The 13,104-nt window shown below is 39.9% G+C and overlaps 1 protein-coding gene and 1 long non-coding RNA gene across 3 annotated transcripts in view; one reads left to right on the forward strand and one right to left on the reverse strand.

Moving 5' to 3' along the window:
* The window catches only part of LOC148776294 (uncharacterized), a 30,996-nt gene that overhangs the window by 456 nt on the left and 17,436 nt on the right, over positions 1 to 13,104 (forward strand). The gene's annotated exons all lie outside the window — the stretch shown is intronic.
* On the reverse strand, positions 3,800 to 7,837 carry FABP7 (fatty acid binding protein 7). The gene is made up of 4 exons (XM_055433205.2): positions 7,559 to 7,837; positions 6,929 to 7,101; positions 6,038 to 6,139; positions 3,800 to 4,155 (listed from the first exon to the last, which is right to left on the reverse strand). Exons 1-4 carry the CDS (start codon positions 7,629 to 7,631, stop codon positions 4,105 to 4,107), a joined length of 399 nt encoding a protein of 132 aa, XP_055289180.1. The 5' UTR covers positions 7,632 to 7,837; the 3' UTR covers positions 3,800 to 4,104.

Raw genomic sequence — 13,104 nt, forward strand, 5'->3', positions numbered from 1 at the left:
AGTCTAGTTAGAAGTGAAAATTTCCCAGTAGGCTTGCCCCAAGGCTATTGAGCCACAAACAGGACCTGAAGCCTATTCCTTTGTGTGTCCAAGTCCTCCACAAGATGCTAAAGTTGTGGTGACGTTTGAGAATCACTCCTCAGAAACACTGGGCTTTCCAGGTGGCACTAGTGGTAAAGAACTCGCCTGCCAATGCAGGAGATAAAGGAGAGGTCAGTTCGATCCCTGCGTGGAAAAGATCCCTTGGAGGAAGGCATGGCAACTCATTCCAGTGTTCTTGCCTGGAGAATCCCATGGACAGAGAAACCTGGCAGGCTAGGGTCCACGGGGTCCCGAAATGCCAGACACGACTTGAGTGACTTACCACGCACACTAGGTTTCAGTTTTTTGTTTGTCTGGGGTTTTTTCTTTGCTTGCTTGGTTGTTTTTGCATTTGAGTTAGAGCAATGTCTCAGAACTGTGTTCTATGCATTTCAGAGATAACACGGAAATCATACATAGAACTGGTGGGTTTTATTCTTCAAGGAATTTTTGAAGATACTCAATCTGGCAAAGGAGCCAAGATCCTCAAACTTCCTTGGGTTCTGTGTTCCTTGTGATATCACTTATGAGGATGCTGATCCCTTTAAGATAAAGGAGCATATAATTTAAATTTATAGAATATGGAATTCCTTTGAAGAAGGAGAAAACCTTCCAGAGTTATTAACCTCACAAAAAAATGTTATCAAGTGTATTTGTTTCCCAACAGAGAAATTCTTATTTTGTATGCTGTGTAATTTAATGGGAAAGTGTCTCATGAAAAAGGCTTTGAAATGGGAATCAAGGTGCCTCCATTTTCTGTTTCATGTCTTGCCAGGGAACTTCCCAGGTGGCGGAGTTGGTAAAGAATTCCCCTGCCAGTGCAGGAAACACAAGAGATGCAGGTTTGATCCCTGGGTAGGGAAGATCCCCTGGAAAAGGAAATGCAACGCACTCCAGTATTCTTGTCTGGGAAATCCCATGGATAGAGGAGCCTGGTGGGCCACAGTCCACAGGCTGGCTAAGAGCCAGACAGGACTGAGCTATTGAGCATATAGGCATGTCCTGCCAGGGCTGTTCAAGTTCTGCCATGGCTTTAGGATGATTCAAAAGCCTTTGGACAATCAAAATGCTTTCTAATTGTGGAAAAAATGGTCCTTGGAGAACAACTTTAAGGACAGTAAAAATAACTTGCATGTTTCTAGGACAAACATTCTGAAAGACAGAAAAAAATTTTTTAAATTCGTAAAAACAGCGATTCTCACTTTTTCTTTTGCCAGTTTTCTTGTGTGTGTGTTTTTATGAGAAAAGAATTGAATTTTTATTTCACATCACATGCAAAGTTCCGAAAAAGATCGAGAGAGAAAATAGAACTTTAAAACATGAGCATATTTTTAACCTACAGGCTGAAAAAGAATTTCTTACATTAAAAGCACATCAAGGGGCTTCCCTGGTGGTCCAGAGGCTGGGGCTTCACATTCCTAATGCAAGGTGCCCAGGTTCAAACCCTGGTCAGGGAACTCCCTCATGCTGTCTTTTACCAATGTTCAATCAGTTTTACTGGAAGTAAACTGATTGTGAAATAATTCTTCAGTCAGTAAGCATGAAATATGGCATACACATTTTGAAAATTAAGAAATGCTTCAGTTTTTAAAAGGTAATATATTGAGTTAGATTTCCCTGGTAGCTCAGATGGTAAAAGCTTCTGCCTACAATGCGGAAGACCTGGATTTGATCCCTGGGTCGGGAAGATCCCCTGGAGAAGGAAATGTCAACCCACTCCAGTATTCTTGCCTGGAAAAACCCATGGACAGAGGAGCCCGGTGGGCAACAGTCCACGGGGCTGCAAAGAGTTGGACATAACTGAGCAACTTAACAGCAGCAACAAAAATGAGGTGAAGCTAAATCCCTATTCTTGCCCTTATGTCTGTAAGAGTGGAGAGGCCAGAAGCCATGCTTCTACTAGAGCATAAGCTGAACACCAAGAGAAAGCTGTATTTCTCCAGAAGCAGAAGTGAAGGTGTTCGCAGCAACTGGAGCAAATACCCTCTCTCTTCCATGCTTTTAAAGCCAAAGCTTACTAGTTTCTGTAATGATAACCTGGGCCAATCTTACCTTGACATTCAGTAATAATTGCACATTCACATGTTAAGTCCTACAGCTGCACTTTAGATTTTTCTACTCTTTATTATAGCAATTATAGTAGTTAAAGTAATAAAATAGCCAGGTAATAGTATCATTGTGGTGAATTGTGTAAGTTAAAAAAAGTTTCCTCATACTTATATCTGTAAGTTCATTGGACCTTGAATTAACTTGTAGAAACTTGAGCAAAGCAAAGAACATTTTGCTTTGATTAAAAAATGAATACTGAATGTCCTGAAAAACACTTACATTTTTTTCTGCCTCACCCCCTACCCATTACAGAGGCTAACAGAAGAAAGTTTTCCTAAGAAGTGTTTCAGGGAAAATAAAAATGTTACATTTTGTTTCAGAAGAAAATTTAATTGAATAATAATTTTTAAGAGGAATATTATTATTTTCAGTATTATTCACTAATCAGGTGGCACTAATGGTAAAAAACCTGCCTGCCAATGCAGGAGACAAAAGAGACCCAGGTTCAATCCCTGGGTTGGGAAGATCCCCTGGAGAAGGTCATGGCAACCCACTCTAGTATTTTTGCCTGGAGAATGCCATAGATAGAGGAACCTGACTGGCTACAGTTCATGGGATCACAAAGAGTCAGACTTGACTGAAGCAAATTAGCATTCACAAGAGAACTTGGACACATTAATCTAATCTTCAGTTTCCTCATTGGTAAAGTGTAAGTATTATCTTCCTTACCTGCTTCACACTGTGGGTTTGAGAAAATGTACAAAAATCATCTTGTAAACAATAAACTACAAAGTAATGTTTGTAGTTTACAAATGCAAATCTTACAGGTATTTACTTTTCCTTTGGTCAACTCTGTTCCACCAACCTCCCCCACCTCCCTGCTTCCCTACTACCAGCCACACACACACACAAAGGAATTCAGATGCCCTTGGCACACTCCCTTTTATCCATTGTAGCACTTCTCAACTTAGTTCAGCTCAGTGTACTTGCCTGGAGATACATCTTTATGGTTTGGGATAAAATTCATTGCTTGTTTCTATTTACCTTTCAATAAGAAACTTGAATTACATGACATTTGATTATATGAGACTTTGATTATATTTACTTTTTAATAAGACATTTTCATATATATCAGCTTGCTTCTTCAGACTACCTGTTTTTAGTATCAAGAGGTCACTTGTGCAGCTCAACTCACCATAACAAATCTCCTTTGGATCCTAGCCAAATTGTCTATGGAAGTTCCAACCCAAACATTTTTGTACGGAAAGCCTAGGGAAATCCTAGGCTTCTGATTATTTTTTTTAATTGGAGGATAATTGTTTTACAATGTTGTGTTGGTTTCTGCTGTACAACAACTGGAATCAGTCATAACTATATGTATTTCCTCTCCCTCTCGAGCCTTCCTCCCACCCCCTCCCAACACCCCTTTGGGTCAGCACAGAGTACCAGGCTGGGCTTCCTGTGTTATATAACAGCTTGCCACTAAGCTATTTACTTTACACATTGCTTATATTTTAAATTAGTATTTTAAGTAAAGTGCTAACTTCCCCAGCCTAATGTTATACCACAAAAAAAAAAAGCTGTTTTACTTAAAACTTTCTAATATACAATTCCCAGCCAGGTTAGTGAGTGATATTAAAAACAGCAACACATTTCTCATGGTGTAAGATTTTTTTATTCCAATTTTATTTGCATGCCAGTGGAAATTATAGCACATATTCCCTTCTTGATTTTAAAAACAGTAGCTTAAAATTTTAACGTGAATTATAAAATGTGATAAATTTGCAGATCAAAAATGGCTTTAATTGCTTGCAGCAACAAGTTTTTAAAACAAGGTTTAAAGTCATCATGTTCCACCTCCACACCAAGATAACCTTCTAATTAGTGATCAGCCGCACTGTAATAGCAGTTTAACACTGAGACTTGAGTAAACAAATATTGTAGAGCTTCTCCAGCCCCAGGTCAGGATGTTTTCTATGCCTTCTCATAATGGCGAACAGCAACCACATCACCAAAAGTAAGAGTCTGAAAGATTCCAAAGATAACCAAACCTTCTTACAAAGGTACATCAGTGGTTGTACCTACTGATTATCATATTATTTTAAATATTATCATATTATTATCTTAAATATTGTCATATATATGATTTAAGTATTATACAAAAGAATAATGGCATTTACAAACATTAAATGTTGTATGTCCAACTCTTTGCAACTCTATGGACTGTAGCCCGCCAGGCTCCTCTGTCCATGGGATTTTCCCAGGCAAGAATACTAGAGTGAGTTGCCATTTCCTCCTCCAGGGTATCTTTCCAATCCAAGGATCGAACCCACGTGTCCTGCATCTCCTGCGTTACAGGCAGAATATCTACTGCTGAGCCACTGAAGAAGCCCTAAATGTTGTATGAAAACATTTTCATTTTTTTCCTACATCTTCATTTTCTAAAAAGAAACCCTTATATTTATTGAGTGAGTGACATGTATACATAGTCCATATGTCTGAAAGAAATATGAAAAAAAAACTTAGATTAACTATCTAGATTCGGGTCAAAAGAATTCCTTTTGCCTTAACTTATCAGAGTAATTGGAGCATTTTAGCTCTCTCTTTTAAAAATGTATAAAATTTATAGTAGGTTCTCATAATAGTTTACAATTCATGACCTAGATAAATTTTGAAGATTTTAGAAAATCCAAATTATTTGGATAAATGGTATTTGCAATGACTTGGTCCAAAAGCAGAAAAAGGTAAACGTACAAATGTTCTCATTGCTTTGACTGTCGTGCTTTAGTCTATGTGAACCTTGGTGGTTATGTAGCTATAATGTGCACTGTGGGCTCTTGTATCAAATCCAACTTGAAGAATTGCTATAAATCCTCTTTATAAAATTTAGTGTTTTTTAGTGTTCATCATTTTCATGTAGTCCTGTGATTTTCAAGAGGATAGCATGCCCTTGTCACCCATTACTTTCATTTCCTTTTTTCAACTCAGTCATGCCTGATCACAGTCATACATACCAAAGCTGAACTATCTACTTGTTTGTATTCAGGGAAAAAATAAAGAAAAAAAGCATAAAGGAGAACTGGAGAACCTCCGATTGAATCTTTTATAAATTAATCGCTCGCTCTCTCTCTCTTTTTGGTGATGATGATCACTGCAGAAAAATGTGGCCAAATATTCGTCAACATGAAAGGAAAACTGTCCCTCTGCTCCCCACCCCCACTTCCACCCAGGAAAACAATGTGAATATGTGAGTCCTCACTCTGAACCTAGAACAGCTGGTAGCCAAGGGAAGGAGAAGAGAACTAGTCAGTAGTCTTAAGTGACAAAGCCAAAAAACTCATCCTGCTATTATCTCAGAAGGAATATGTAAAGCAACTCCCATCCAAGAAAAAATCCAAAATGAGGTATTGACTTCTTCAGTGTCATCAAGATTCCATTACTCAACTCACCCAAAAGAGTGTCTTGGGTGCTAGATCAAGGTAAAACATTTTCCCCAGTTTATGATGTTACTCCACCATTAGATACATTATTTTTAAACTATTTTCTATTTTATAATTTTTACATGACTAGTATTGAATAGACATGTTTTAAAGGCATCTTATAAAATTTAAAAGGACTGGAGGGAAGTAATATCAAAATAGTTCTCTCTGAGGGGACAGTAGAAGGGAATTTTATATTTTTGTTACATTTTCCTGTTATATTTTAAATTATCTGTACTGAACTTGTAAAACTTTTATAAACTAAAATATAGAAATTTTCACATGATTAAATACCCTTGCTAGTGACTTAATGTTATTAAAAAAGGAAAGATGGGAGAAAAGGAGGGAAGGAGGGACAAGGAAGGAGATGGGAAATTTGAGGGGCGGTGGGGGCAGGAGAAGCAGGAATCGGGAATTGCTCTACTTACCATGACCATTTTGCCATCCTTAATCTCTCTTACAAAATTTGTTTCTTTGCCATCCCATTTCTGTACATGAACAAGTTTGTCTCCATCCAGGCTAACAACAGACTGGGACCACCAACAAAATGCAGAACATAGCAATAGGCACAGATCAGATTTCTGACATGGAAGTCAAACAAATCGATTTTTCAAAGAGTAATACTTGAAAGAATAGTGATCAATTATCAAAGTAATACCATTTCCTCTGTTGCTTCCAGAGTTAAAACTCTGAGAAAACTCTAATAAATCATAATTCGATTGAAATGTGTACCTTTAGATGCAAAAATTATCAGGCACATAAATTATCAGAAATAAAAATCCTGAACTAGTGCTTTCTGAGGAATCATCCTACTCCTTTAAACGGGGTCTTAGAATGAGGTAAACTATTGATTAAGCCAACTTGAGACAAAAGAGAGATTAAACAAAATACAATCTTTCTTTTCAATGAACATGATGACATACTTTCTGAAATACAGATTTGATGCAAAATGAGAGAAATACGTGGTAAAGAAACAGATTGGAGATTTGAGCTATGGTAGTTGCCAATTTGGAGAAGGAAATGGCAACCGACTCCAGTGTTCTTGCCTGGAGAATCCCAGGGACGGGGAAGCCTGGTGGGCTGCCGTCTCTGGGGTCGCACAGAGCTGGACACAACTGAAGTGACTTAGCAGCAGTAGCAGTTGCCAATTATTCAGAACATAAGCTATGGGACACTAGAATGCAAAATTAACCCTGGGTCTTTCTCTCTGAAGTGAAATACTAAGAACATTTTACACTTCCCATCATCTAGAGAAAAACAAAACAAAACAGTTATTCTCTCCTCCCCTCCCCACCCAAGAGAAAGGAGCAGCTCCTTACCTTACAGTTTCTGTCGTCTGCAGTGGTTTCATCAAACTCTTCTCCCAGATGGAAACTAATCTCTGTGTTCTTGAATGTGCTTTGAGTCCTGATCACCACTCTGTCCCCCTCCTGACTGATGATCACTGTTGGCTTAGTCACATTGCCCACCTGCCTAGTGGCAAAGCCCACACCTAAAATAGTAAAAAGAAGCAATACAATTGGTGGCAACTTCCAAAATAGCTCATGAAGCAGGAATCCACTTTCCTATTCTGGAATCCAGGTCGTAAAGTGTAAGTTTCATTAGAGTACATTTAGCCCATCAGTTATGCTGGAAGACTACTGAGCTGTAGTCATATGTGGATGCCAATTTGGAAGCATAAATAATAAGAGGATGCTGGAGAAAAAGCTGAAAAGGCACAGAAGCTTCACATTCTTCACAGAATACTTGGCCCTAGGCAAGAAAGCGGCCAAATGCCAGATTTTAAAAGCCCTTCCGTGGAAAATGGCTTTTTAAAATCAACACAGCACGTGATTATGACAATGGGATTTGCTTTTGTCTCTTGCTAATCGGATGGGTGAAAAAAGGGATCTGCGAGTATCTGATGCTGCAGCTTTAAGAAGAGAACAGCACATTTTAGTTTTACCTACCAAGCGCCTTCATGTACTCATCAAAGTTCTGACTATCCGTCAGCTTCCAGGTAGCACAGAAAGCTTCCACCATCCTTGCTCTTTCCCCGTTAGCTTCAGAAGCAGATAAAAGCGGCGGATACAGGGATCTCCGGATCGCAGGGCCTCTGCAATTCGAAAGACCCCTTTGCACCTCACCGTAGCTCCTGCCTCTTTATTTAGAAAAGAGGCTGGCTGAAAGCCAAGGATTTGAATTGCAAACACATCCCTCCGGCGTCCCTCTTTCCCGGAGGTGGTTGAAGGGGCTGGGGATGGGAAGGGAGGGGGCGGGAGGCGCGGGAGGTTCCAATCCTCTCCGTGATTGGCTCAGGCCACTGGGTTAGCGGAGTAGGGCGCGTTCCTCTCAGTCCCCGCAGCGTAGCCCTTCTGCCTGAGAAATCTCTGCAAAGGTTCAATGAGGCTGGAGGCAGGGAGCGGAAAATGAGAGAGGGTCTTTCAGATTCAGCTTGAAAACTTGGCAAAGGCCATTTCAGGCTGTGAGGAAAGAAAAAAAAATGCACAATAGGACATTCAGATTGATTTCCGTTCATGGCAAAGCTGGTTACAAATGAGGACCCCCACCGCCCACCCCCACTTCAAGAAAACCACTGAAATGCCAAACTTTTCAAACAAAGAAAGCTGAATAGTGTCTTTTATTTTTCTCTCATATTTGTAGGAAGAGCAAAACACGAGTTAGAATATGCCAAGCCAGGGAAAGAGGAGGAGAAGGAGATATAAATGCTTCCCCTAGACTGTGCTGCTGAAAGACTCCTCCAGCAGAGTACTAATGCGACCCTGATTTTGGCCTCTTCCCAACATGAACTGAGTGAATTTAAAGATCCCATTTTTCTTTCTAAGGAGATGAGAACCAGACTGAGATGGAAAAGGGACCTAAGGGAGAGTATGGTTAGGATTCACTAATGAGCTATAGAAATAAAGCAGAACCTACTCTTTCCCACACTCCTTCATGTAAACTGGACAGAAGTTCATCTGATGAGATTTTGAATGACCTGCAGGCTAGGACCTTTTGATTTCCCGAGGTCACATCTACACCTGTTTGCTGGTTGCCTTCGCAGTAGAGGGAGGGGAAGAATTGGAGCAGCGGTGGGAGTCAGAAGCCTCTGGTTCTGGAGTCCAGGGGCTTCCCTGATAGCTCAGTTGGTAAGGAATCTGCCTGCAATGTAGGAGACCCCGGTTCGATTCTTGGGTCGGGAAGATCCCCTGGAGAAGGGATAGGCCACCCACTCTAGCATTCTTGGGCTTCTCTTGTGGCTCAACTGGTAAAGAATCTGCCAGCGGGAGACCTGGGTTCCATCACTGGGTTGGGAAGATCCCCTGGAGTAAGGGAAAGGCTACCCACTCCAGTATTCTGGCCTGGAGAATTTCACGGACTGTATAGTCCATGGGGTCTCATAGAGTCGGACTCAACTGAGCAACTTTCACTTTCTGGAGCTCAGACTTTCCAGTCAATGACTGTAGTCCCCTAAACTTTCCATGGGCCCTAGGCAGGACTTGCTGTTGTGCTGACAGGAACCTGAAGCTGCCAGAGGCTACAGTAAAAAGTCTGAAAATCTGAAATGAAATAAGCCGAGAGGGAGCAAAGCTTACAGTAATATCAGACACATCTGACATAATTTCAGCCTTTTTAAATCAACTCCCTGAAGATAGCCCCACCTAGGAATTTTTCATACTTTCTTTTTTTTTTTGCTAAATCTAAGCCCCTAATTTATCCATTTACACAAACCCATCTTTATGGTAGAAGTTCTCAAACAAATTTATTTGTTACATCAAAATGCTCTTCTATGTTCCACTTAATAAAACATATTTAAGCTGGCGGAATGGTTAATTATTATCCTAAAATGTAATAGATCATTTCTTTTTCATAGTCCAGAAATGTAAGAGAGTAGGGACCAGGTATTAGACATGCTCATCATTGCTCCTTACTGATTGTGATGCTGAAATATTTGTTTACCTAATTTATGTCTTCCATTCTTTAGATAAGTAGCTTTTGATATATTTATTCTAACTGAAAACATATATTTCTGTAATGCAATTTTTTACACCTTATATAACATAAAAGCCCAGCAACTTCAAGATAAATTTCTTGGAATAGTGTATTAGTTTAGTAATAAGGAGAAGAGAATATTGCTATGCGGATGTCTATAGCAAAAATTTTAGGAAACGCCACTTGACTATTTTGTAATTCCCTAACCTAAACTGATACATTTAATCTTACTATTTTTAACTGTTCAAGATACCATAGATTTACAACCAAGAATAATTGCTTTCAAATAATAGGCAATTTGCTCTGTTTATTGAGGATTTTATTAAAAAACAAAGTAAAAGAATAGAGAAAAGATTGTGTTGTGCTCCAAATTCACTGCGGATGCTGATTGCAGCCATGAAATTAAAAGACGCTTACTCCTTGGAAAAAAGTTATGACCAACCTAGATAGCACATTAAAAAGCAGAGACATTACTTTGCCAACAAAGGTCCGTCTAGTCAAGGCTATGGTTTTTCCAGTGGTCATGTATGGATGTGAAAGTTGGACTGTGAAGAAAGCTGAGCGCCGAAGAATTGATGTTTTTCAACTGTGGTGTTGGAGAAGACTCTTGAGAGTCCCTTGGGCTGCAAGGAGATCCAACCAGTCCATTCTAAAGGAGATCAGTCCTGGGTGTTCATTGGAGGGACTGATGCTGAAGCTGAAACTCCAATACTTTGGCCACCTCATGCGCAGAGTTGACTCACTGGAAAAGACTCTGATGCTGGGAGGGATTGGGGGTGGGAGGAGACGGGGATGACAGAGAATGAGATGGCTGGATGGCATCACTGACTCGATGGACATGAGTTTGAGTGAACTCCGGGAGTTGGTGATGGACAGGGAGGCCTGGCGTGCTGTGATTCATGGGTTCGCAAAGAGTCGGACACAACTGAATGAACTGAACTGAACTGACGGAAGATTCAAGTATTAATTATAGATTGTTTTTCAATTTTCCTAAACCGAGGAGCAATTTATGATCCTGCTATGGCTTTTATAATGTAAGTACATCCACAGATTTAAACAAGGAAAGACTCTGACAGATTGACCCTTCTCTCAGGACTATTACCTTTATATAGGTAATATGGACTCTAAGGAATCTATTTATAAAGACTATTTTTAATAGTGAAATAAAAGGAACAAAGAAAGTTGCTTTGGGAGATCTTGGCAAAATCTCCACATCAGGCTGAATCTCCCGGCACCTGCTTTATGGAAATTTTTCTTTTTTAAGAAAACAGAAGGTTTTAATAAAATTTTAACACTATTCTTGAGCCAAGTAAGCCAGCCAAGGTCTCGGAACTATTTCCTATAAAATATCCAAGGATCTTCACCAAAAGAGATTAAATAACATTCAAAGTACTTGCTTGAGTTTCTTTTTGTTACCAAATAACACAAAAGAAAATGCTAATAGATTATCTTTATAGTTGGACATGATATGTGATTACACCATTAAGGAACTATTTATTGACCCACAGTTAATAAATGACCCATGATAGTTAATATTTTCAGCCAACACCTTTTGCTGCAACTGTGGTCTGTCTTGTGCATCACAGTCTCTCCCCTCAAAAAACCAACCAGCAAAACCAACTCTAGGCTTCAGAAATGATAAAGACTCCAACTTTCCAGCAGGAGTGAATGCGATACGGATGATGGAATTCAACAGGAGGAGGTGTGTAGAAAAAGACTTGTGACTTGTCTGTCTCTTGTTGTTGTGAAATTTTTATATTGTTATGCTTTTTAAAATACGGACTAGACCAGAGAGGAGATACACCTGCAAGCGTGGCACAATCTTGAAAAGAAGTGCTGTTTCATCCTTTTCTACTGAAGTGTGGAAACCTAATAAAGACAAGCTGCCGAGGATTGGACTGTCTTTCCAACATCCTTCTCATTCTTTTTCATTTTCTGCAGTTTTTCCCCCTCTGTTTACCTCCCTTTGTCCAAGTATTCCACTCTCCATATTTTCTTGGGCATAATATGCAGAAGTCCTTTACCTGCTTCTAGATCTGACAAAGAGACTTGGGAGAGAAATTTGTTCCAAGTTAGTTTAGGAAAGAGTTATGGATCTTCCGTCTCTCCAGGCCATCTATACTGCCACAACTCTGCTGAGAAAATGCTGCTCTCAAGTCCCCTGGTTACTTTCCAATTGTCTTTTAGAGGTTAACTGAAATATTCACTCCAGGAAGACTAGATCAGAACCCCAATTATGTCACCCATGGTTTTATTTATATCTTTTTAAACATGTCATAACTGTAATTAAATGCTTGTGTAGCCAATTGTTTAATATCATTCTCTCCCATTAGAACATGAGTTCCCTGGATCATCTATTTTAGCATCTATGTCTTTTATTATCCATTGTGCTCTATCCTTATCTTCTGCTACAATATCAAGTTCATAGTGTTTTTTCTACAATGTTAAAGGTATGAACAAATATAGAGTGTGGACATAGAGAATCAGAGAACTTCAAAAAATAAGAATGAAAGCAATTGTTCAAATGGTCTTCTTCAAGTTTCTATTCAAACTTTTCCTCTCTTTGCAACCTATATAATCCTTCCTGTCCTGTACGATGGGCTTCCCTGGTGGCTCAGATGGTAAATAATCTGCCTGCAAGGCAGGAGACCCAGGTTTAATCGCTGGGTCAGGAAGATCCCCTGACGAAGGGAATGGCAGTCCACTCCAGGATATAGCCCTGTTGGATAAGGATACCTAAAAACTCTTCCTCATACTGTCCATGGAGTTCTCCAAGCAAGAATACTGGAGTGGGTTTGCTATTTCCTTCTCCAGGGGACCATGTTTTATCAGAACTCTTCTCTATCACCCATTCATCTTGAGTGACCCTGCAGTCATGGGTCATAGCTTCATTGAGTTACACAAGCCATTTCACCACAACAAGACTGCAATTCATAAAGATATCCAGTCGTCATAGACGAAAGTAAGAGCTGGACCATAAAGAAGGCTGAGCACCGAAGAACTGATGCTTTTGAACTGTGGTGCTGGAGAAGACTCTTGAGAGTCCCTGGGACTGCAAGGAAATGAAGCCAGTCAAACAAAATCAACTCTGAATATTTGCTGGAAGAACTGTTTCTGAAGCTGAAGCTCCAGTACTTTGGCCACCTGATGTGGAGAACTGACTCGCTGAAAAAGACTGATGCTGAGAAAGATTGAAGGCAAAAGCAGAGGATGAGATGGTTAGATAGGCTGAGCTGAGCTCTGAGTAATACTCCCGGAACACACCACTGCATCATAGAAACTGGCCTCCTAAGGAAAGGGTTTTCTTTACTAAAATCAGAAGTCTGGGGAATCAGGAAGCTGCTTCCCCACCTGCTGGTGGGAGAAATCTCTGCCTTAGCTGTCATTCAGTGTCTCCCAGAAACAGTGATTCCAGAGGCATGCCACATGGGCCAGATCTCAGGAGCAAAGTGGATGTCTGGGGTGCATTTTCTCTCATCACTTAATTGAGTTCTGAATTCAAGTCTTACCAAAGCGTGCAGGA

The sequence above is a fragment of the Moschus berezovskii genome, chromosome 10 (genome assembly GCF_049115385.1).
Source record: "Moschus berezovskii isolate FMDL1 chromosome 10, NW_MosBer_1.0, whole genome shotgun sequence".
Taxonomy (NCBI): domain Eukaryota; kingdom Metazoa; phylum Chordata; class Mammalia; order Artiodactyla; family Moschidae; genus Moschus; species Moschus berezovskii.